Raw genomic sequence first — 25,652 nt, forward strand, 5'->3', positions numbered from 1 at the left:
TCGTAAAGATACCTCTTCTGGTACAACCAAGACGCTTGCCATTTTTTAGGGAATAACTTTGTTAAGCTTTGGAGTGATGCATTTCAAATACATATTTTAAAAAAATAGACATAGAGAAGAGATTACAGTGTGTGTTTAATAAACCAGCACAGGAGAAGCATATTGAGCTGAATTTTGAAGACCAATCTGAATTTTCTGCTATGTCTGTACTCAAATTATCAAGCAACTCAAGCTTCATAATCTTGGTTAAGTGTTTTCTTTCTCTGTATCTTAAAAAATTATCCTAAATTTCTGACATTGATATGTAAGTGTAAATAATGAAAAATTGATGGATGCTGTACAATGTATATGAAATTCAATATCCAGAAGTGAAATCAGGAATCTGAGTTCCATCTCTTACACTGGCAAAGCACCCGTGAGAATTATCCCTACTTTTTCAGAGGAAAAAAGTATCTATATTAATGGAAACCTTCCCTTTAATAGTTATCTCATTAAATAAAAAAAAACAGGAAAGGATGAAAAAGGAAAAAAAATTACTTTGAGTTCATGCAGTTCTAATGAAAGTGAAATACAGTGAATGAAATTCTGCCAGGAAGGTCAGTGATAAAGCTCCCACTGATTTTTGTGGTCTTTTATCACCAGTGTATTTAAGCATTACATTACAGACCATGAAACATTCTCAAAGAATTATCCTCTCTTCTTTCTCTCATATTTTGTGTGTGTCCTGTACAAATCCAAGAGAACTTTTATTGACAGTTGTGCCTGAGAATACATATTGCTAAAAGGACTTCTCCATTTTCTTTTTTTTTTTTTAAATATAAAGATTGACTTTCCAGAAACTAATTTGGAGTTCATTAAACCTAAACCTGAAGAAAGAATAGGTGATGATCTTGAAGAGCCAAGTGAAGACTGCCTGAAGCATATTACAAGACTTTCGCAGACGCATTCTCTCTTGCTGTAAGTTGTACCCAGGTAGCACTAATGATTCTTGGCTTGCCATACTAACTCTATCGATCACAATTAAATGTATCCAATTCTTTTAAAACAAAATTTTCTTTTGAAGGAGCCTAGCTTGATTAATTTGAGAATTAACACCTCTAAGTGAGCGAATAGATCACAGCAAAGCCTGAATAAGCCCCTGGAGGTGGCGGTGTGTTTTACCAGTTTAGAAAAATGATTTGTTTTCCTCTCTTATTACTATATCTTTTTGTGCCTTTGAAGTTAGAAACTAATTTTTGATTGAAAATATAAGATTTTCAGATATTGCAGTAAGTCTGCATCAGTATTAGCAAGAAGAATACTGTCTGCATAAGTATTAGTAAGGGGGAATGGCTTCAAGCTGTGCCAGGGGAGGTTCAGACAACATATCAGAAAGAAATTTTTCACAGAAAGAGTCATCAGGCACTGGAACAAACTGCCCAGGTTGGTGATTGAGTCACCATCCCTGGAGGTATTTAAATGATGTAGACAAGGTGCTCAGGGACATGATTTAGGGGCAGATAGGAATGGTTGGACTAGATAATCCAAGAAGACTTTTCCAAGCTGGTGATTCTATGATTCTATGAAAACCTTTGGATTCTATGAAAATCAGCCTCCTTCACTAATAATGCACTCAGGCTTCTGCTATAGTAGTTAAATGGCATTTAATCATTATAACAATCTGTGTTGAGTTATAAGCAAGGCAGCAAGTAGAGCAAGTTTAACTTCCACAAGAGGTGTGTAAAGACAAAGTGAAAGAAAATCCACTGTATGAGCTGCAGCAGATTAGTATGCTCAACTATATGTATATTACAGTACCAGTTAGGATTATATACTGTATAAAATAATTTTAGATATAATCAGAGTGGAATTTGGAACACAGGTGCTTACAGAAAGCCATTATACCAAGCTCGGTTAGTTGTATGAATTAATCCTCCATCAAAGGCCAAAAGGTGCATTATTTGTACAATAATTAAATATCTTAAAGCCAGTTCAGCGCTCTCAATGTGATATGACATATCCATATGACATATGGAGAAGAGAACACCTAGAGGATGTGTGTGTGTTTATGATTAATTTTTATAAAGTCATGATGGCGGTGAACAAGGTGAATGCATCGTCAAATCCCACTATATTCAAATAAGGGTCATTCAAAGAAACAAGTCAGACATCAACTGTCAAGAAATGGAAGAACATACTTCCTCAGACAGTGGTGAACATTTAAAATCTACAAAGCCGTGGAGGTAGACAGCATAACCAGATTTGTGAAGGCTATATACAAATTCATGGATAACCGGTTCATAAATAGGTATTACAACGACCAGGAAAACCTAGCATTCCTATAACATGTTTGATACAACAACTTTGGTTTCTGTGGGAAAATGAGGGGAAGAAACCACTGAAAGTCACCAGGCTGGAGTTAAGGTTTTAATATGTTCAACAGCAGGTTCTTGGAAAAAAGACATTAGTAGTTCTGTTTTGTGGTTTTTTTTTTTCCATAATTTATTGTTTTCGTTATCCTATTTTATGGGCAAAGCTGTTCTACCGAATGAATTGTCAAGGTAAAGGGGAACATATTTGTGATTTCCTTTTTTATTAATTTTCTGATCAAAATTAATCTGTCAGCCTGAAATTTTTGTTGTATCTGTACAAGAGAAATTCTTACCTTCCTCAGTCATGATAGAATTTTATTTTAAAAATTTATAACAACATATTGGTATCCAAGAACAGTACAATGATACCTGAAAATATCTTCCTTCTTTTTTGTGTGTATATGTCAATAGTAAGACAGGAATATATGTGGCTTTTCAGTGGCAATATGTCTGTATGATGATCCTTCAGGCTTATAAGGCTCAACTACGATTTTGAAATAAATGGATATCTTGTGGTTAGAAGACACAATAAACCTTTCTCAGGCTGTCAGGTTCCTTCTGCTCATGCTACTGAAAGCAGAGAGAATGTCTTAATGGACAGAAAATGGTATTAACCTTGTGGTAGAAAAAGAAGAAACAATGGTTGAAACCAAACAACTGTATGGTTGTCCTTTTTATAGGCTGTTGAATCCAGTAGCATTATGAATGCAAAGCTGCAGTGGCTCCATGTCCCCAGGTTTGGCCATTGGAGAGGTGAACCACATATTCCTAATAAGGAGTACCAACAAACCAACACTGGCAGAAAACAATGGCTTACCAACACACACAAACACGTAGCACTGCCACAGAATGGACAGTACAGACAGCTTGAATCTGTTCCTCCTGTCTGTCTAATAAGGCTCGAAGTCCACTGGCAGAATACAAATTCAAACACACATACATGTATTTATATACATTATCAAAATATTAATTGCTCCAGTAGTTGGGCTCAGTCAACTCTGTACCTGGGCCCAAATCTGCTTGCTCACCCCAGGTGCTGACATCCAGACGTGTGAGCCCCCAAGGTTCACAATCACATTCAGTTGTTGGTACTTCATTTCTCCAGTAGCTGGTCCAGACATATGGTGTTCCCAACAGCTGACTCTTGGACCCCTGTCTCTCTGGTAGCTCGCTCAGATCACTTGTCCCCATGGCCAGCATCTCTTGGATGTTGATTACTGAGGGGATTAATAGGACTGAGGGAAATTAACTTTACCATATGGCTGTTGTGCTCCTCACAACCCTACACTGTGTGCTGCTGTGTGATCTTTGACATCATCACCAAACTGGACAAGAGAGAGGGAACCAAGAGAATTAATTAGTTACTGCTAGCCACTTTGGTTGGCTTATGAAAACATTTTGGGTGTGAGCATTTGATTCCTTTTAGGATTACTGTGTTTGAAGTAGAAATCCCAGAAAACTAGCCAGATAAGCGCTGCTCTTCAAAAGTGATACAGCCTACTTGTGTGCAGTGGCTCCCAGTGTAAGAATCAGAGACTGGTTTGAAGCCAGGACAGTCTTGTTCCTCCCATCTTCCTTCCCTTCATTCATTAGATTCCTTCTATCTTACTTTTTCCTCCCTTTCAGCTTCCCTTTTTCTTTTCTTTTTTGCCACTTAACTGGTAAGAATTTGCCTACCAGTTGTTACTAGAGTGCTGTTGCTGTGAATTGTGATCAGAAAGGCTATGCCCAATCAGGTGAATAATGGAATAGGTCTAAAAACATTTGGTAATGCTGCACGCATTAGCCTGTCCACAGGAGAGAAACTTGCAAGTTAGAATAGCTGCCAGGGGGCAAAAATTTGCATAATCTAGCTTTGCTTTTTCTTCCTCTTTTTGCCTTTTGTTTTGTTCTGCTTTAGCTCTGAATATAAACAAGAAAAATAGCTCAGAAACATTTAAACTAATTTTTGCCATTTCCTCTCAAAAAAAGTGATAATTAAGACCAGCCAAGAAATCTTTCACAGAAGCTGTTGCTTTCATTTATTAAAGAGATTAATGAAAACTTTTAAATTGAAAATTACTGAATTGTTTAGGTTTAAAAATATTTTAATTTTATTTGTGTTGAGCAGAAGGCTCTATATTTTAATACAGCTGCTTTATGGAGCAAATTTAGATACAAGTCTGCTTAAAAAAAATCATAAACTGCATTTTTATCAATAAAGTAGGTTTATTAGCATCTTATCCCTTTTAGGCCAATAAAATGTCCTTATTAGCATAACAATCTTCAGATGTTATGCATACGCAAAATACTTCTACTATGTATCTTAAATGTTCTATTACATGTATATGTAAACTTTTGTTATGACTAAGAAACTTGAAATCAAAACCTAAAAAGAACTCACACAACCTCTAATTTCATCTCTAATCTTTAAAACGTGGAAAGAAAAAATTGCATTGCCTCTGGAGTAAAGTCAGAGGGAGAAATCTGTTATTTAGAAAACCTGATACAGGGATTGATTTCTTATCTCCCCTTGTAAGCTCAGCAGAGGCTTTAGCTGCTTTAATCTGAACAACAGATTGTCTAGTTTGGAGGATGCTGTCTGAAAGCTGAAATCTCTGTTTAAAGTCAACAGATAAAAGAGGTCCTTTAGCTGAACTGTCCTGCAGAATACAATTCAAATGCATAAGAAAACCAAACAAACAACAAAGTCTTAGACCTACTTCTATCTGTTTTTCTCTGTGTGCCTTCTTCATACAAATGCCAAGACATCTATTGTCACAATAGACATGCTGTGAATTCTGAAGTAATTTATTAAAATAAGTACCAAAATGATATTTTCTTTGAAATGGTTACTGAAAGTCATGACAGAATTGGTATCACAGTTAAGTTCATCTTCTGCATACATTTGTGATCTTATTTTCCTGAAAGAAAGAAAGAAACATTCACTCTTGTGACAGTAAAAATCATACTGATCTTTGTACCTCCACTCTTCATTCCTAAATGCTTGGCAATTCGAAATTGCAAAGACCAAAAGTTCTCCAGTGCATACAGAGCCAAAGGAACTCATTGCTGTCAGTTGTGATATCCACAATCTTGACAGTGCAGGGCTAACATAGTTTTTGGCTAAGACATTGCAAATAAAAGGAAGATGACCTTGGAAAGAATGTAAGCACTTGCATTTTGAGCCCTTCTTGCCAATCTGGGTAATGAAATGCTTGACTGGAAACAAGCTACTTGCTTACTACCTTCTACAAGGTTTTTTGCACCTTGCTTTGAAATATCTAGGTCTGTTTAAAGTCACAGTTATGTTATCTTATTAAGCAAATGGATCACCAGTTTGGTCAAGTGTGACCAAAAAAGCCTACACTTGTCTTGGTTTCAATAATGTTTTCCATGAACTGGAAATCAGTTTACACTCTCAAAGCTTGCTGTTGAAGGCTCTGATATCATATTAAGGAGATTGTGCTTGTCTCTCGTAAGGCATTTCTTTATCTGTTTTCCGATGGTTTCAAGACCTAGGATTTAATATGCATGAAGCAAAAACATCTGAATTGCTGACAAATCAGAGGATCAATAGAAAAAGTTATGCTGAGGCATTTCTCACTTTGGTGAAATATGTTGTGATGATTGACCATTTTATCAGTATGTCATTTAGGTATCTAATGTCTCCATGAGGAATTTGGTATTGCTTCTTTTTTTTTAAGTACAGCAATGAAGGGCGTACTAGGCATTGTGAACAGACATAGAAGTTTCTGGGAAACTTTCCTCCCCTTTTCCGAACTCATGCTAGTGCTAGGGATAATCGCACTTTGTGTGTGTGTGTGCGCACACACTCATGGTCTTGTGTATGTGAATGGATGTGTTTAAGCTCTATTTTAAATGCAAGTACACTGAAAATAGACACATCTGAATTAAGCTGTCAAAGCAAGAGCAGAAACAAAAGCTATGGCTAGCAGTATTGTGTGTCTAGTTGTTACAATAGTTAGTTAGAGATGATGTGTAGTGGATGTAGCAATAATTTATCTAGTGATAATTGCACCTACTCTGTCTCTGTCAGAAAACCCTAGTAAAAACAAACAACACCAACAACAAAGACAGAGTAGAAGAAAAATGGAAGTGCTTGGGAAGTGAAATAACCATATATGTGTGTCTTTTGACACTTCATTTTTATATGACCCAAGGCTGACAGATCCAGAGTATAAGTATCACTTTTCTTATAAAAGCAGCTCTGCAGAAAAACTATATCTTACCCCAAGGAAAACACATACTTAGCCAAAAAGCAATGTACTGTATGACTTGGCCCCTCTGTACGATAAAGTTTGTTGCTACACAAAGCTCCAGGTGGTTTTAATTTCAAACTGAGTTTCCACTCTTTTCTTTCAGACTCTCAGAGCAACAGAGAAGGATCTTATGGTTTTATCGTTACTACTGCAATAATCAAAATTGCTCCCTTCCTTTGGTACTGGGCAGCACACCCAGTTGGGATCGAATGACTGTATCAGAAATGTATGCTATATTGAGGAAATGGAGATTTTCTAACCCTCTGGAGGCACTTGGGCTTCTGACTTTCAGGTAAGGGAAAATTAACCAAGTAGGAAATAACAATGAATACAATGATCACATGCTGATTAATTCAGCACTTCAATTTGTTCAGTACAGTATCATGCTTTGGTTCACTGACTGTGCTTGCTTCAGTTCTGTCCCTGTGTCAAAGTGAAGAAAAGGTTGCAACTCTTGTGAGGACCTTGAGTGTAAGCCCAGCCTCCGTGGCTGAGAAGGTTTTCTATTTCTCAGAATAATGAAAAGAGTATTCAATTTTTTTACAGCAGGTGCAGTAAGTTTCTGGTAACAAGTGATCAGCCAGATTCTTAGCATTATGTAACACTGTATCTTCAAACTGTTGTACAGACATGAAGTGACTAATGAGAGTTAAGAAGGACCAAAATATGCTTCCCGGTTATGATACCATGAAAATACATACAGTCCTACCTGTAGCCCACCTTTCATAGAAGTATAGAATCACAGAACTGGTTGGTTGGAAAAGACCTTTCCGATAGAGCCTGTCTACACCCATCCACTACTAAACCATATCTCCAAGTGCCTCATCTACCTGTCTTTTAAATACCCCCAGAGATGATGACTCAATCACTTCCCTTGGCAGCCTGTTCCAGTGCCTGATAACTCTTTCTGTGACAATATTTTTCCTGATATGTAATCTGAACTGTGCCTGGTGTAAACTGAGGCCGTTTCATCTCATCCTATCACTAGTTACTTGGGAGAAGAGACCAACACCCATCTCACTACAATCTCCTTTCAGGTAGTTGTAGGCAATGAAAGCATCACCCTCCTTTTCTCTTGGGTAAACAACCCCAGTTCTCATAGCTGCTTCTCATAAGGCTTGTTCTCCAGCCCCTTCACCAGCTTTGTTGCCCTTCTCTGGACACACTTTAACACCTCTAATGTCCTTCTTGTAGTAAGGGGCCCAAAACTGAACACAGTATTCAAGATGCAGCCTCAACAATGCTGACTACAGGAGCACAATCACTTCCCTTGTCCAACTTGCCACACTATTTCTGATGCAGTCCAGGATGGCATTGGCCTTCTTGGCTACTTAGGCACACTGCTGGCTCATATTCAGCCAGCTGCCAACCAGCACGCTGTTGACGGGAGCATCATGGAATCAAATGCAGAGATCAATGTGATCAACGAATGTTCAATTTATTACAGAGCATTAGAAGCTTTTATAGAAAAGGCAATAGTACACGCGACCGGTATGTAAATCTTTTCTTTAGCATTGGTTAATATCAATTGTCCACGCGAATACACTGATTGTCTGGTTGGTTAGTATCCTCAGCAAGAATAATTGCTAGCTGAACAGCTTCACACATACGCCACGTATACACAGGCCCAAAGTTCCTCTTTGCAACATCAGGGAGTTATTTGTTCTTGTACTCCCTTAATTCTCATGGGTACCGCTTCTCAGCCGTCCTTGGTTTGTTACTTCTAGTGTATCAACTCGTAGGCCGGATTGTTCACATGGCCATTTTCCATGAGAAAGTCTTTCAATATTCCAACAGCATGCCAGGGTCCTTCTCTTCCAGGGATTTCTCTTGCCTCTCGACCCCAGGTCAGTAGAGCGGCATGGGGTTGTTGTGTCCCAAGTGCAGAACCCAACATTTGGCTTTGTTGAACGTCGTGCTGTTGGTCACAGCCCATTGATCCACCCTGTTCAGATCCCTCTGTAGAGCCTCCCTACCCTCAAGCAGACCAACGCTCATGGCCAGTTTAGTTTCATCTGCAGACTTGCTAAGGATACACTCAATCTCTTCATCCAGATTCTTGACAAAGATATTGAACAGAACTGGACTGAACATTGAGCCCTGGGGAACACTACTTGTGACCTATGTGAAGGAGATACGAAGAAAATTTTAAGTCAGTTCCCCACACTCTGAATAAGTTATATTGTGATGCCTTATGTTCAACCTTTACTTCTTACACTGGGAGATGCTTGTTTGTCAGAAGCCTTTCTTGATGTTGGAAATAGTCTTACTTATGATGTAACAGCGGATGTCAGGGGACAGAATCTTCGTCAGCAGTTACATTCCTCCAAAATCTTGGGGAATATTTTGTGTTAAGTGATCTATCTTTGAAAACATTGAACACGTGGATGAAATGGTTGAGCAGATTTGTATAATAACCTTGCTTCTCTGGGTACACACAAGCTGCATCAGCTTTGCAGTCTCAGTTCTATGTTATACCTTTAGAAAAAAGTACCTCATCTAAAGCTTTACTTGAGAAGAGTCTGTATACACTCATCTCCATGTTATGAAAATATAGCTATTTAATAATATAAAACTTATATTGACTTTTATTTTCCTCTGGATGTGATTCCCTAAGAATACCTGTGTCCAGAGGAGGGCTGCAAAGATGATCAGAGGGCTAGAGCACCTCCCATATGAGGACAGGCTGAGAGAATTTGGGTTGTTCAGCCTGGAGAAGAGAAGACTCTGAGGAGATCTGATAGTGACCGTCCAGTACCTGAAATGGGACTACAAGAAAGCTGGGGAGGGACCATTTACAAAGCCTTGTAGCGATAGGACTAGGGGCAAAGGCTATGAACTGGAGAGGAGCAGATTTAGACTAGGCATAATGAGGAATTTCTTCACTATGAGAGTGGTGGGGCGCTGGCACAGGTTGCCCAGGGAAGCTGTGGATGTCTGAAGATGGGCACCTCCTTTGAGCCATTCAACTCATGCCAGGCCTGGTGCGTACAATCCTGTAACAAGGAGATCCACAGTTCAGATCTATCTTGTGTCATTTAGAATCATAGAATCATAGAATAACCAGGTTGGAAGAGACCCACCGGATCATCGAGTCCAACCATTCCTAACAAACACTAAACCATGCCCCTTAGCACCTCTTCCACCCGTGCCTTAAACACCTCCAGGGAAGGTGACTCAACCACCTCCCTGGGTAGCCTCTTCCAGTTCCCAATGACACTTTCTGTGAAAAATTTTTTCCTATGATATCCAGCCTAAATCTCCCCTGGTGGAGCTTGAGGCCATTTCCACTTGTCCTGTCCCCTGTCACTTGGGAGAAGAGGCCAGCACCCTCCTCTCCACAACCTCCTTTCAGGTAGTTGTAGAGAGCAATGAGGTCTCCCCTCAGCCTCCTCTTCTCGAGGCTAAAGAGCCCCAGCTCTCTCAGCCGTTCCTCATAAGACCTGTTCTCCAGCCCCCTCATCGGCTTCGTTGCTCTTCTCTGGACTCGCTCCAGAGCCTCAACATCCTTCTTGTGGTGAGGGGCCCAGAACTGAACACAGGATTCGAGGAGCGGTCTCACCAGTGCCGAGTACAGAGAGAGAATAACCTGCCTGGACCTGCTGGTCACGCCGTTTCTGATACAAGCCAAGATGCCATTGGCCTTCTTGGCCACCTGGGCACACTGCTGGCTCATGTTCAGTCGGCTGTCAACCAACACCCCCAGGTCCCTCTCCTCCAGGCAGCTTTCTAGACAGACTTCTCCTAGTCTCTAGCACTGCACAGGGTTGTTGTGCCCCAAGTACAGGACCCGGCACTTGGCCTTGTTAAATCTCATGCCATTGGACTCAGCCCAGCGGTCCAGCCTGTTCAGATCCCTTTGCAGAGCCTCCCTACCCTCCAGCAGATCAACACTTCCACCCAGCTTAGTGTCGTCTGCAAACTTGCTAAGGGTGCACTCGATGCCTTCATCCAGGTCATTGATAAAGACATTGAACAGGGCTGGACCCAGCACTGAGCCCCGGGGAACCCCACTTGTCACTGGCCTCCAGCTGGATTTCACACCATTTACCACCACTCTCTGGGCCCGGCCATCCAACCAGTTTTCCACCCAGGAGAGTGTGCGCCTGTCCAGGCCAGAAGCTGACAGTTTCTCAAGCAGAATGCTGGGAGAAACTGTGTCAAAGGCTTTACTGAAGTCCAGGAAGATACATCCACAGCCTTTCCCTCATCCAGCAGCCGAGTCACTTTGTCATAGAAGGCGATCAGGTTAGTTTGGCAAGACCTGCCTTTTGTGAACCCGTGTTGACTGGGCCTGATCACCCGGTTCTCTTGCATGTGCTTCACGATAGCACTCAAGATCACCTGTTCCATGACTTTCCCTGGCACTGAGGTCAGACTGACAGGCCTGTAGTTCCCTGGGTCCTCCCTGTGACCCTTCTTGTAGATGGGCACAACATCAGCCAGCCTCCAGTCCAGTGGAACTTCCCCAGTCTTCCAGGACTGTTGGAGGATGATGGAAAGGGGTTTGGCCAGCACATCCGCCAGCTCCTTCAATACCCTTGGATGAATCCCATCCGGCCCCATAGACTTGTGGGTGTCTAGTCAGGCTTGCAAGGCTCTGACCACCTCCTCTTGGATCATGGGAGCCTCATTTTGCTCCTCTAGCTCCTGGGTTTGTCTACAGAGGGAACTACTTTCTTTACAATTAAAGACTGAGGCAAAGAAGCCATTAAGTACCTCAGCCTTTTCCTCATCCCCTTTCACTGTTGTTCCTTCTGCATCCAATAGGGACTGTATGGTCTCCCTAGTGCTCCTTTTATTATTTATATATTTATAGAAGGATTTTTTGTTATCTTTCACAGACTTTGCCAATCTGATTTCTAGTTGAGAAATTTCTGTCCTCATGATTAAGCTCAAGCTTACATTTGCAAGGATAAAGAAATGAAAATTTTTGGAGGTGCTACCTCGTTTCTTGGGATAGAAGAAAGCACCACAGAGCTTAGGGAAGAGTTATCATGGTCTGTCAGATCAAGCCCCATTATTACGCACCTCTTTGCAACTCTCTGAAACTTCTAAATTGTTTTGTTCATTGCACAGTTAAATATACAATTTTTTAGATGTTTCTTATTCTTTGAGTATGTCTCTCCAACTGATGTTCTTCCACTCTGCAGGCACGTTTCAAGGTAGCCAAATGATAACATACTCATTTATGCAGTGGAAAGGAAGAACTTTCATAAACTGGAAACATAAGCATGGTACATTTCACAGTTAAATTTAGTAGCAACCTTGCATCCAGTTCTTGCAGCAAGTGCATTAATTCTTAAAGCCTTAGAAGCCAACACTTAAAAAAAATTAAAAAATAATGAATGTTTCTTTAATCAATAAAAACAGAATAGAGGGAATGGCAGGAGGAAGTGTAGAATAAGATTTTACACTCTTAGTTTCACCTCTAATTTCATGGAAGGGTGATTATAAACCATTGCCTGAAAAATAAATTTTCCCTTAAGGCAGAAGGTATAAAGCTGGTCCTTCCTACTCAGCTATGCTTATTGGTGCCCTGCTCATTTTACCATTGACTTCACTTTTCAAGTTTGGTAAAAAGCCAAGCTTTAGTGAAGTTAGAGCTTTCTATAAATGTATCTACTTTGCATGGCACACTGGTCAGGGAAACGACACCGATACACATGTTTATTCAGAGAATTCTCTTAATGACAGAAAGAAACCAAAGGCATTGTTAGAAATGCTATCAATTTTGATGTAGTGCTAACATGCCAACGTTTTGTGTATGTATATAACAACAGCACTTGGAAATTTTTGTCATGTTTTCTTGCTATTCAAGTTATCAAAAATTAAAGCCAAAATATATTCATTAACTAGAATGCTTGCTCCAACCTTGAGTTTCTGGCACATCTGGAGTACATGTGCAGCCCTGTGAGGTGTCATGGCTAGTAATCAGGAAGCCAAGACAGAATCAAGAAACAGCCACCAAAGAAAGTATGTGATTTCCCAGTGTTGTGGATAGCTGCAGCCATTCTGAAGAGTGAACTTTTATCAGTAGACAGTGTAGTTGAAGATATTGCCTCATAAGTAGGCTTAAAAATTTTTCCTAGAAACTTGCTAATAAACTATAGCTTTGTCAGGGCAAGAGCACAGAAAAGGACAAAGCCATGGGCTGATTCAAAGGATTTTGAGATCAGGCAGTAAGGTGTCAGAAAGGTTCTACGCTACCTTACTTAATCCCCTGTATGGAGCAGGCAGAGTAGGGGAAAATATGACTCCTCTTACCTCTTCTTGACCAGAGAAAATGCCCTTTTGGTTATAGCATCAGGCTTTGACTCTCACAGTATTATTGTTGATTTTCACGTTATGTAGCAGAGTATCTGTTGAGCTTCAGAGGTATATAGATATAGATCCATATACGCAAAAAACACTTCCTAAAAAATAATTGTAGTAAAATGTTATAGCTTGAAGCTGGAATTTGTTTGTATGCCTTTGAAAGCCAAATTTGTTTTAGAAGTGTTGAATCATATTGTCATTGTTGTAGCAAAAGCAGAATCGGAACTGTTTCCTCAGAGTCCACGGCAGAATGCCCAACAGATTATTTATCAAACAGATACAGCTAAACCATATCGTATCTGTTTGCATCTTATGTGGCTTAAAAGGCTGTAGTCTACAATTAATTTGTTACTTTGATGTACAAAATGCACTACTGATAAACTGCTTTGTAATAATGCACAGGAAATTTAGTGATAACTGGTATTTCTTTGTCTTTTCACTGCCTGTAACTGTTTTTAGCTTTCTTGGCAGTAAATATGAAAGTACTACTACAGACAGCTATAACAAGACAGCTAACTGGAGAACTATGTAGGATACCGCACGCTTTCTGTACATAAATGTGCAATTTAATCAGGAGGCGACTGACCATGAGGTTTGAAGTGTGGAGTGGATGGGAAGGATTCTCATGTATTGTCACAATGAGAAGTTAATATATTACCTTTTTTTTAGCTGAAAATTTTGGAAATCTGTCATTTTTATTGACTTTTTTTTTATTTTTCTGTACTTTCTTGTAGTCCTTGCTATTTTATAATCTTTGTACAGTCACACTGTTTTCTTTAGAAGTTCTCCAAGGAACGAAAACAAATCACCAACAGAAAGCATATAGCCCTGCTAATTTTATCTGTGTGCTAAAACTGAAGGAATCCCTCTATTATTATTCTTTAAGTTTCTTATTTCTTCCTATTTAATTAATTTTAAAATAGTTAAACTGCCACACAAAACTTATCTGTCAGATCTATTAAACCGTTCTTCCATACTTTCTCTCCTGGCCCAGGTGCATCTCTCAGTAACACAATGTCCTTTACTATTTAGAGGGGGTTTTTTGTCTTTAATTGGTATCTTCATTGCAGTAGATTTGCTAGCTCAGCCTTCCTTTTTCCTGCCAGACTTAATAGCAAGAATTTCATGGGACCAATGTCTTTCTTTTTTGAAAATGCAACAGAACTTAAATTGTGAAGGGAATTACAGAAATATGTGTCATGTTATAAGGCTCTAACTTAAAAGATGGCTTGTGAAAGGCCATTCTGTTCTCTACAGATTCTCCCATGCCAGAAAATGTAGTGAACTTTACAGTTCTGTTTGCCTGACAAATATCTTCCAGCATGGAGTTATTTGAGACAGTGCAATATAATTAGGATAATAAAACTCTTAACAATGAAATGCACATCTATTTCTCATTTACAATCACACCATCACTGGCAGATGCTAAAGTCTCAAGAGAATTTCACAAATCCACGGGATGCCTCAGCAACACTTAGTTTTCTGTTTGAATCTGATTTAGCTGAAAGGTACAGCTAGACAAATATCTCCCTACTGGCTATCTATATGAAAAGAGTCAAAGACTGTAAGTTGTTCTTACTTCTAAAGCAAATTGTAGTTTATGCACATCCAACTCAAAATTCAACTTTTAAAAAAAAAATCTTGAAGTCTCAAGGGAGATCTAACAATCTACAGCTACTTAGTGGAATTCATGAAATGGTGGCTGTCAATCATGGGCATTATGCAGAGAGAGAAGACCAAAATGGCAAAAGTATTGTTGAGGTTAAATATCAAAGGAAATCAGTTTCATCGCTTAAGGAGAATCCAGGTTATGAGATGAGCTGTAAAGGGGAAATTTGATGTCTTGCATTGTGTGACTTATTGCTAAGGATTGGACTCAACTATCATTTACATGTCACTTATTTTTCAGTAGTGTCTCTGGGTGTGTAAGCCTGGAACAAACTTGTAAGAAGACACAATCTCTGTTGTGGAGTACTCATTACCTGAAGAGAGAACAAATAAAATTAGCCAAAAGAAGAAAGCCACAACGTATTGCAATGCAATCAGGCAAATAAATGAAGAACACTGTAGTTCTAGTCACATAATTATTTGTTGACTGATAGGTTGTTTGTCAAGGAAAAAGAAAATACAGCTAGAAGTAATTGGAAACCTGCAAGAATATTACCATTTTGAGACTATGCAGGGTCATACAAGCATTATTAAAGGTTTTTGCTTTAAGTTGCTTTTTTCTAGCTAAATTCTCAAAGATTTTAGTGACAACCATGAAACATCTAGGGAAGAGTAGTGCCTGAATCTCCTGCCTCTCTGAAACCATTATCAGAGGTCACACGTCAAGAACTTGATAATCTATGATTCAAATACCTAGCAAAACTGACCTGATATAGATGAGCTCTGATACAGATGAGCTCCTCTGTCTTAGGTGAGTACCCATAAAGATTGGAATATTGAATTTGTTGTGATACAGTTATCTCACTTCTCTGCTCCCGGAGTTTTCAGAATGAGTAAATAATTATATATACATTGTAGCAAGCTCTGGAAATCAGATGTCCTCTAATAACCAAACTATGAAGCTGGATTTTTTAGGCCTAAACTGATTTCTCCTGGATTGAATCACAGAGCCAAAAAAATCAATTAATTTTGTCCTCTAATCAAGACTAATTTATGGATTACTAAAATCATATTTGATGCAACACTCAAACGTTCACAGGATTATTCACTGGGAAAAAAACCCTCTAGCCTTAATTAATTACCAGACTACAAATTGGCATAATTTCCAGGCGTGTGATGGGTAGGATTTTTTACTTAGATCTGCCTCTGGAGCTTACTTTGTTATTAGCTTTTTACAAACGAACCGATGTGCGTATCATTGAATAGTATAACACCAGGTAGTACTAGTTCAGTCCGTAAGTATTTGCACTAGTTCTAGTGTATCTGAGGATACTTAATGTTTGCTCAAATACTAACTTAAGGGGTAAAACAAATAGAAATAAATGCTTTTCTATTGTACTTATGGCCTCGACCAACACTGAAATTCAATACAGCAAGGGTTATTACATTTGGTGCTTAACAAATTTCTCAGGTAGTTACAATAACATGTTAGCTACCCATTCGTTAAAAAAGATTCAGCTCAGCCTCAAGCTGATCTTGAGAACTGCAAGCTGAAGAAAACAGTTTAGTAACCAGGATCAACAAATCACCAAAATCTCATTCAAGAAGTGTGACTTGAGCCATCTTTCCTGAATTGAAGTAACCTGTAGGTTTTTCAGCACAGTGCCTATACACCTGAGCGCATTATTTTTCTAATCACTTCTCCTAGAAATACGTTTGTTAACTTAGATATAGCCCCGGTTTTGACTCACAACAAATTAATTCTAAGCAAAGCAAATGTTAGCTGTTGAATTTTCTGGAAAGGCTGGGATTAAAATAATTTTCTCCGTCTTTTAGCTGGAAAAAATACAGGAGTTTCATAATAACATTGTATATATTCAAACGTTTACTGCTAGTAAGTACAAGTAAATAAGTAATAACATTTTTCTGCTTGACTTGGTACTTGTATAGAGCATATTTCACTGTTCAGTAACCTGTTGAACTATGCTAGAAGGGAAAGGGAAAGACTAATTTCTATGTTATCTGCACGTACTTGGCACATGGGCCTTTGGAGTAATTACAAAATTAGAAGATGATATGAAAGGGATTATTTGTTTTAATATGCAGACCTCCTTCAAATCTGTTTTGTTCTAAATAGCCATGTGATTATTAAAGTATCAACTTCATATTCCTAATGGGATGCCCAGAATAAATAAATAAATAATTCTTGCAAAACAGGCTAATTTGGGGCTATCATGGTAATTTGTTTATAATGCATTCCCTCTCTCCTCATCAAGGCCCTCCTAGCATTGTACAAACAATTATGAACTATATTAGAAACATCATCAAATATGTATCATAACAAACAAACAAAATAATAAAATCAGACTCTAGCTGCATTTTTAAAGCAGGATTTAAAAGTGCTAAAGGTAGCAGTTGACTGCAGGATGGAAGCCAGGCCTTTTGAGTAGGTACAACCATTAAGCACTTTTTCTTCAAAATGTCCATGTTTTTTTTGATGACCTACAGTTAATTCAATGATCAAAGCACACATATTTTCTTACTTCAGCTTGTTTTATTGAACTTAAAATATGAAGTTCAGAGCTGCAAATGCCACTATGCTTCTGAACACTCAATATTTTTTTCTCTTTCTCTCTTGATAACAATGGCCAGTCATTGCTGCAAATGTGGTACTGTCTCCCTTGTTTCACATGTGACTTATTTTTCTAGTGGGCCTGTTTCTGGCAAAAGGTACTGGATGGGAAACCAGGAAGAGAAAAATTTGGTTTTGTGTTCAGCTCATAAAGCAACAACACTGCTGGCCTCGTGATACCTTCTGCCTGACATGATGATTCTGATTTCAAAGGACTTTCTCCAGAGCAAATTGGCAGGATAATCTGTGTCCTTTACTAATGATTTTTATGTATGCCTAGACTGCCAAATCAGAGATTTTTCAAAAGAGCTTAATAGCTGTATCAGTTGAGAGGGAAGAGACTCACTGCTTTCTGTGGGGCAAGTACTTGTCCTCAGAGAACTGGATCAAAGCCCAGCTGCTCTTTTGAACAATATCTAATTGACTGTGGTGCTGTTTGAAGACATTTTTGCCCCTTTGGCAGAGATGACCACTCTTACGGCTCTGGTGACAGAAAGGTCTATGTGAACATTTTCAGTTTGCTTCAGGACAAAACTGAAAGGACTCTTGGGATGGCAGTGGGCAACCTTCAAGTCCTGGCAGATAGTTAAGGGTAATACCACATAGCAGACACACAGAAGAGCACATCTCTTCCTTTCCTTGTGAAAATGGGACAGTAGCAGAACAACTGTGAAGCAATCTAGGCAATTTCTGTGTACATGAAATTTGCTGTGTATCACAATTAATTCCACAAATGCAACACATGAAAAGGTGGAAATTGGTTTTGTATCTTATTTCTTCAAAGGAATTCCTTAAAGGATTATTTTTGAGCTTTTAAATATTAAAAGAAACACTGTATACTTTTTGTCTTGCCTCTGAAAAGAGAGAAAATGTTCTGAGTCAGTTTTGATCAGTCAGGTTACACAAAAATGTCATTCTTTCATGTTTTGACCAGCTGTATTATCCAGCCTTCGTTCCCTGTTTTTTCACTGCTGCTACACCATGTTTACTTCTTTTATCAATTTTTTTATTAGAGCTTCTTCCCAAAGTTTGTATTAGGCTGCAGCCACCCTAGTTTCAACTAGAATTTGTTGAGAGTACAGCTTATGCTGGATACTCAAACATTTGCTCATTAGAAATGACTTGGAGCCTTTCTAGGGTAAGGTGTTGGGGCCTTGCTAAAAACTAAACAGAAAACATGTTTTTCATGTCAAAATCACTTCTGTTTAAGAAATATTGTTAACTGTGTTATAACACCAACCAGAAGAGCTGACATTGGAGTAAGTTGTCTGAAATGAACAATTTTTGTGTGGGAATGTCAAGCTTTTCTGTTGTTGTTCAGAGCAAAAAAGTGACTGTTAAAACCTCCCACGGAACAGAAATTTCCTATTTCAGGTAAGCAGGTGCAGCAAGAGATGATCCATAATTTACTTCATGTTTCAGTACATAAAAAGAATATTACAGCATATGATGGCCCTTATTTAAAAAGGTATTTGAAAATCAGGGTGGTTGTTTGGGCTTTTTTTTTCCCTGTATGATACTGTAATAACAGTCAATCCAATTAAGTTATCTGCTATGTATTTCTTGACTCATGTTACAGTATAGCAAATAAATTGATTTTTTTTTTCTATTCTATTTTGAGAGAAAAACATGTTTTTCTAACATTTTGTACCAGTGAGAACTCAGCAGAGTTGCAGTGGTTCAGTAGCTCTTAATGATATCTATTTGTTTTTCTCTAGTTTTCCAGATCAAGATATTCGCAGAACAGCAGTCCAACAAATAGAAAATCTGTCAAATGATGAATTGTTAGACTACCTCCCACAGCTGGTTCAGGTAAGGAAGAACCTGATAGCCAATGAAGTCTTCTGTCTAGATCAATAACTTCATTAAATACTTCTGATTCTTTCAGTTTGATTGATACTTTGTAAGAGGAATAAACAAGAACAGCTGGTCAGGTGATGCAATGATTGAATTAACAACAGGGCTGAGCCATAGACTGTTTTATGGTCACAAGTATGTAGTTTTTAGGCATGCATATTGAACTTTTCTGTATACTACAATAAGGTATTTTCAAGTTAAAAAAAAATAAAAAGAAAAAATGCATCTGAACAAGAGAAATTCTGCTATAACCATCAAACCAGGGGCTGGTGGTGGCAGGACTTCATTGCAGTCAAGGAAGCAAATGGTGTTTTAGCGAACCTTAGTAACATATATATGGGAAAAAATCATTGTCAGTGCAGAGTAACTAGGACAATTTGGGTGTAGAATTGTCTCTTTATAGATGTACATTGCATTTCACTGGAAATTAATGTTTTACAAATTATGGGCCCACTGTTTCCAAAGTAATTGCTTTGTAGTTGATTAGGTCCTACGTTTTATTTCAGGAGAAATCGGCTTGGAAAGATTTATCCCCTTACTTTGTAACACTATGCACAGAGATCGCTTACAATTCCATGTGTCAAAGTTCCTCAAGGTTCTTTTTGTGTGTTAAAATATGTATTCATATAAATGCATGCACATATCTATATAGATAGATAGGCACACGTATGAATATATTTATGTTAATCCAGTGCTGTGAAGCAGTGTAACCTGCATAGCTTTACAGCATTCACACAGCAGGACATGTATGTTACCTTTCACCTTCCACAGCTTGTGATTCACAAATAAGTTTATTTTCCCAACCAGATAATTGGATAAAAATTTAAATATAACATTGATAGTTTTAAGCAGGGGAAGAAAAGCTACATATTTACATACACGTTAACACAACCAGAATCAGGATGATATCTGCCTATATTACAGATGGTGGCAGATGCCTGTATCTTTAAGTTTCTTTGCTCTTTACATTGCTAGAGCATTCTCCATATGTTGTATTGCTTTGTTTAGACTAAGCACTGTGTCCTTTCTGGTTAATTTTCCCATAAAGGAAACACACCAAAGCCAGCATACAAGTAATTCTTAGTATTAATTTATCTGTTAAGGTGCTCAAGTTTGAATGGAGTCTTGAAAGCCCTCTAGTGAAACTCCTCCTGAATCGTTCTCTTCAGAGCATCCAAATAGCCCATCAGCTTTACTGGTAAGATCGTTTGCCATTACTACCGTAGTAATTTTCTGTTACAGTTAACTCTATTCATGATTGTATTGGTGGCAAACTCACTTTTTGTTTAAAATCAACAGAAAACCAAGGTTTTTCCTCCTTCTTTATTCTCCTTTCAGTACTAGGTATGGCTAAACTGTATAAAAGACCTACTTATCTCTGCTTTCCTCCTGATCATGGCAGGAGGGGGTGGGGAAGTTCTGTTCACTTAAATAAGATACGATTTGTATATTTCTGCATTTTCTGGTTTGAGCCAAAACTGTCTTCCTCAAAATTTGCAAGCTCCAAGCAGCATTGGCTTACCTATAAAGGATCCTGCTTTTGTGATTTCTCTAACCTCTCCCGAAGTTGCCAGACATCACATGTGTGTCAAGGTGTCCTGCTTAGCCCTTTGCATATCAGTCTGACTTATGATTGTAGAGTTTCCGATAGTTCCTTTTCATAGCTATGGAGATGTAACAGTCCTGACAGTAACTGCCATTCATCATCTACCTGTACAATATATGGATATCTGTAATTGTATTATTGCACACAGTGGTTATTCTGTTTCCTGTGCTGACTTCAAGGCTCTCTGAATAGGACTGTGGCTCTGTCATCTGAACAAATGCCCTGTGATCTGTAAATCAAACAGTTGTGGTTTGTTTTTTTTTTTATTTTATTTTTGTGTTTTGTAATAACTGATGAACTGAGCTTTCATTTACAGTTCAACTGGTTTAGACGCCTTAAAGGAAAAACTTTTTTCTCTGCAAAGAAAAAGAACAACTTGAAATGTAATCATTTGGTTGATGAAGTGTGCTGTTGGAAAGAGCATAGATCATACTTTCATACCTCCATGGTCTCTGAAACTGTTAGTAGGAATAAAAGAGAATTATGAATGCGTTTGTTTCACTAAAATGAGTAGGATAACATAGCTAATAAGCATATCTATCAAATAAAGAGGAGCCACTTTTAGTGAGCCTTTTTTCTAACACTGCCTGAAATATGCCTGAAACAATTTCTACTATCTTGTATTAAACTTAGTCATACAGGATATAAAATGTCCAGTCTAGAGTTCTTAAATGTGCCCAGAGAGATGGTAGTTTTCCTGTGAAATGAGAAATGTTTTCTGGAGTTCAATGGACAGTGAAAACATCGTCTATTTGCCTGTGCTTTCTTCATCTTAGAATCATAAAATCACTAGGTTGGAAAAAACCTTTGACATCATTGAGTCCAACCATACCCGTCCATTACTAAACCATATCCCTGAGCACCTCATCTACATGTCTTTTACATATCTCCAGGGCTGGTAACTCAGCCACCTCCCTGGTCAGCCTGTTCCACTGCCTGATAACCTTTCAGTGAAGAAATTTTTCCTGATGTCTAATCTGAACCTCCCCTGGTGCAACTTGAGGCCATTTCCTCTTGTCCTATCACTTGTCACTTGAGAGAAGAGACCAACACCCACCTTGCTACAACCTCCTTTGAGGTAGTTGTGGATAGTGATAAGGTCTCCCCTCAGCCCTCTTTTCACCAGGCTAAACAACCCCAGTTCCTTCAGCTGCTTCTCATAAGGCTTATTCTCCAACTTTATCTTCTCTCCTCTTCTCAGAAGAAAATTGACTAAGTACCTGTGGTCTATCCTCCTTTTTACTTTTCAGTGTAGACCTGTGTATATCCCCATTTTTGTCCCACATTTTGATGAAGCAGTCTAATATTATAATCTTGTGTAATACATAGAAGATATTCCATCCTGAATAATAGATATCCTTATCTGGCATAGTACAGTTTATTTGGCAAAATACATTTTTATATTGCTTAATATATAGCATAACTATACATACCTAATAGAATATTTCTCAGTGTTCCCTGTACTCTCTGACTTTTATCTGGTAGTAATCCTGTTCAAGTCATCCAACCGTGGACTGTTTTTCAAGCACATTTTCTCCATCTGTGCTTTAGCAATTGGAGATATCATCAGCTACTGAGTGTTAAATATTTTGGTTATCATCTTCTGCTTTGTTTGCAGATGGAGCAGTTTACCAGTTCACTAAACTTGTTTCTAATTACACGTATCCAGGAATTGTGCATGATTGTGGATGCTTCCCATAAATACTATTTGTATAAACAGTGATTTGCTATTTATGCCTAAATAAACAGTATCTTCTACCTGAAATGTTAACTTTAGTTTCCTTAGAGGGACATCTTCTATTTAAATTTTAAAATGACCCTGAGTTTATATGTATGTTGAAATACATGTATGTATATGAAATATATATGTACACATATGTATCCAGAAATATTCAAATATATTTACCTTTCTTTATAATACAAAATTATATGTTTTCTAATCATTATTCTTCATTAATGTCTTTCAGTATTGTCTTACTGAGTCACAAGACAGAAATGGATGTAATTTTGTTAGCAGTAGGATCTTAGTAACATGAGTAAAAAGTACATTGCTAAATAACACTTAGCATCCCCTAGCTTTCATTGTAGACTTGTTAATCTTAAGAGTCCAGTGCCAGACACTCCTTAGTCAAAAGAGCAAATAGTATCAGGAGAAACACTATGCTAGTGGAGCAGGTGTGTATATTTGAGTTCTTTTTCATGGAGCAACCTGTCAATAAATTGCAACAGATGACTTGTTTCTAAGAACAAATTCATCCAATGGTGATGTCTTAGAATACGGCAAAAACCCGGGAGAGGGGGGAAACAACAAGCAAAAACTGCAGACAGAAACACCACCAGCCACCTCAATGGTAGTCATCTATGGAAGTATAGTGGTAGAACTATGTGCACCTAATATAAACTGAGTGGTCACTAAGTTTAGGTTGGAAGGTTGTTTCACATGAGATACTTTCTGGCTGACAACACATATTTAAACAAACTTGTGTGAATAATATGTATGTTTAGCTGCACAAAGCATCTAGTAACCTCATTCAATTTAGTGAAAGGGGCTGGGGTACCTCTTTTTGTTCAAATCTTTCAACCTAAACTGAAACTTAAATATGGAACACGTCTCTTAAAATTTTGCTTCTTGTGTACGCATTTTTAGTTTATTTAGTCTGCTCCACTATGTTCTTCAGTAGTAAACAGTTTTCTACCTAACATTTCAATTTATGTAGTTATTCGTACTCCTGTTCCAGTATTTTAAAGGCAGTTTCCCAAGCTGCAAATGCTATTTAAAAAATTGAACAGTAATTTCTTAGTTTTGACTAATAAAGCCTTAATTAATAAAGGCTTTTCTTTACTTCATAAATTGATTTTTAATCCACATAAAAGTACTGAAAAGCAGAGGTTTTTTTCAACTTATCTCTAAAGAGATTTTAAGAAGACCCTCAATGATTTAATAATGTGGTGAACACATGTGCATGTACACTCATGTAACTTCTTTTAAAAAATGTGATTAGGTAACATTTTATTCTCAAGTAACATATTCTGTTTCATTACCAAATTAGCAATCAAGAAGTGAGGATGGGTAAAAACAAACTTCAGTAACAAGATTATATTTATTTTTAATTGTAATAAACTGCATTACCATTCCACTATTAAAAAATACAACATCATGCACAGTGTACCTGCCCAATAAAAAACTTGGAAAAGATGACTCTAATGTAATTCAGAAAATTGGTGATGAGATTTCAGAACACAGGGGAAAAGTCAATTGATTTTAACTTCTGTGTTCTATAGCGGTATTGTAAATCTAGAAACTAGTTACCAGAACTGGTGTTGACTGTCAACCCTAACTTATTTTAATGATAAATATAGTTTATAATAATATCTCAGTTATTTAAAATATAAACTCAATAACTCAATTTCCCTGCACACCAGAAATAAACATTTAGCCAACAAAGATGTACCAAGTCATCACCGTTTTAATGTTCATAGTGGGTAGTAAATAGTTAACTTTATTCCATCAAGCAATGATAAGTTTGTCTGCAGGTATTATTGAAAAATTGTGGGACAGCAATTGGCAAATACATACAGTACAGATGGAATATTCGTTCTTGGTACATGTATTTAGCTGTTGTAAGCCAGGACAGCTTCAATCTGTTCTTTGTACCTGCTGCAGATTTGTCCCATTAATTTTGCTATTTAGAGTGAAAAGGTAATTGATCTTACACCTTGTCTTTGTTTGCTTGTTTTTTATCATGTGTAACTTGTTCCCTCTCCAAATTCTTGAGGAATTTGGGTCATCTGCATCCATCGGTGTTTCAACTGCTCATTGATACTTTTGAGTACTCTCCCCTTTCCAAGGAGACTAAAACTTGCCCATGGATACAGTGCTAGCACAGGAGCCATGTGCCATTTAAATCCCATTTTAGTCTTATTTTACGAGTTCCTAATGTGCATAAGGATCATTTACTCTGCCCCATTATCTCCTAGAAATTCATTCTGATTGTAGTCTTTTCCCGTCAAAGTTCCTGGGAGGGGAGAAAGCTGGACTAAGTTTTCCCATTCCCTAGAGCTATGGTCAGAATTTATGAAACACGTTCTACAAGTGCAGAAAAATTGCTTGAGGGGAAAGAAACCTCCTTGAGCCCCCTCGGGCCCTTTGGCTTGCTGAAAGCCTCTGTTTGTTTCTGTGCTACTGTGTTTCATATACAGGCAGTTTTTGTCAGCTTTTCTGCTGGAGTTTTAATCCTCTGGTCTGTCTTTGGCAACATGCCCTTGCTGGAGTGGTTTTGCCTTTTAGTTATTTTCACAGGCAGCAGCTGCAGCATGCAATCGAAACAGCTGGCTGGGGCAGCAGGTGGACAGGAGTATGTCTCACAGATGGTTGCTTTCCACAGGAGGATTGAATAACAGGGCAAATTGTAGTGTCCTCCAAGAGCTGTGGCAGCTACTTGAAGGTGGTGCTAAGAAACAGGTTTCATTCTTGTGGAGGGGTATGAGTGGAGCATAAGAATCTGGTATGCTTACCTCAAGAAAATAAAAAGTGAAGTGAAATCCTTGCTGAAGGCAGATTGTCATTCCGTAGCTTGTCTTCTAAATTCTCTTAGAATTTCAAGTGACTAAAATTTTATATATAACGTTTCTCTACATTTTGACTGACAACCAAGAGAAAAGGGAGTAGGAGTAGTCTTCTATCTTTTTCAGTCCACACCTTGTAGATAAGTAAGCATGTGAAATTAAAAAGAAACTCTTGGTGAAATCCAGCACACTGAAAACACTATGAATTAGACTATTGATTTCAAAGCTAGAACATAATATATTATTTTTATTTCATTTTCTGTATAAAAAGAGCTGTAACACTCAAAAATATCGTAACCAAGATACAAAAGTTTTAAAGATGACAGTTAAATTCTGTAGTATTTGCACCTCGATACTGTGTTTTCCAGAATTCTTACCACTTAGTTTCATTCAGCACTCCAGCACTGGAACAACAGATTTTGCTTTATGTTTTCTGAAACAAAATTTTTTGC

General features: G+C 38.0%; 1 protein-coding gene across 1 annotated transcript in view; it reads left to right on the forward strand.

Annotated features, from left to right (window-relative positions):
- Nucleotides 1-25,652, forward strand: part of PIK3C2G (phosphatidylinositol-4-phosphate 3-kinase catalytic subunit type 2 gamma) — a 205,328-nt gene that overhangs the window by 71,751 nt on the left and 107,925 nt on the right. The window contains exons 14-17 of the mRNA XM_069861952.1: nt 824-957; nt 6,717-6,905; nt 18,890-18,983; nt 20,132-20,226. Of these exons, the coding sequence (XP_069718053.1) occupies nt 824-957; nt 6,717-6,905; nt 18,890-18,983; nt 20,132-20,226 (512 nt within the window). The remainder of the gene's footprint in view (nt 1-823; nt 958-6,716; nt 6,906-18,889; nt 18,984-20,131; nt 20,227-25,652) is intronic.

Source organism: Phaenicophaeus curvirostris, chromosome 1, assembly GCF_032191515.1.
Source record: "Phaenicophaeus curvirostris isolate KB17595 chromosome 1, BPBGC_Pcur_1.0, whole genome shotgun sequence".
Taxonomy (NCBI): Eukaryota; Metazoa; Chordata; class Aves; order Cuculiformes; family Cuculidae; genus Phaenicophaeus; species Phaenicophaeus curvirostris.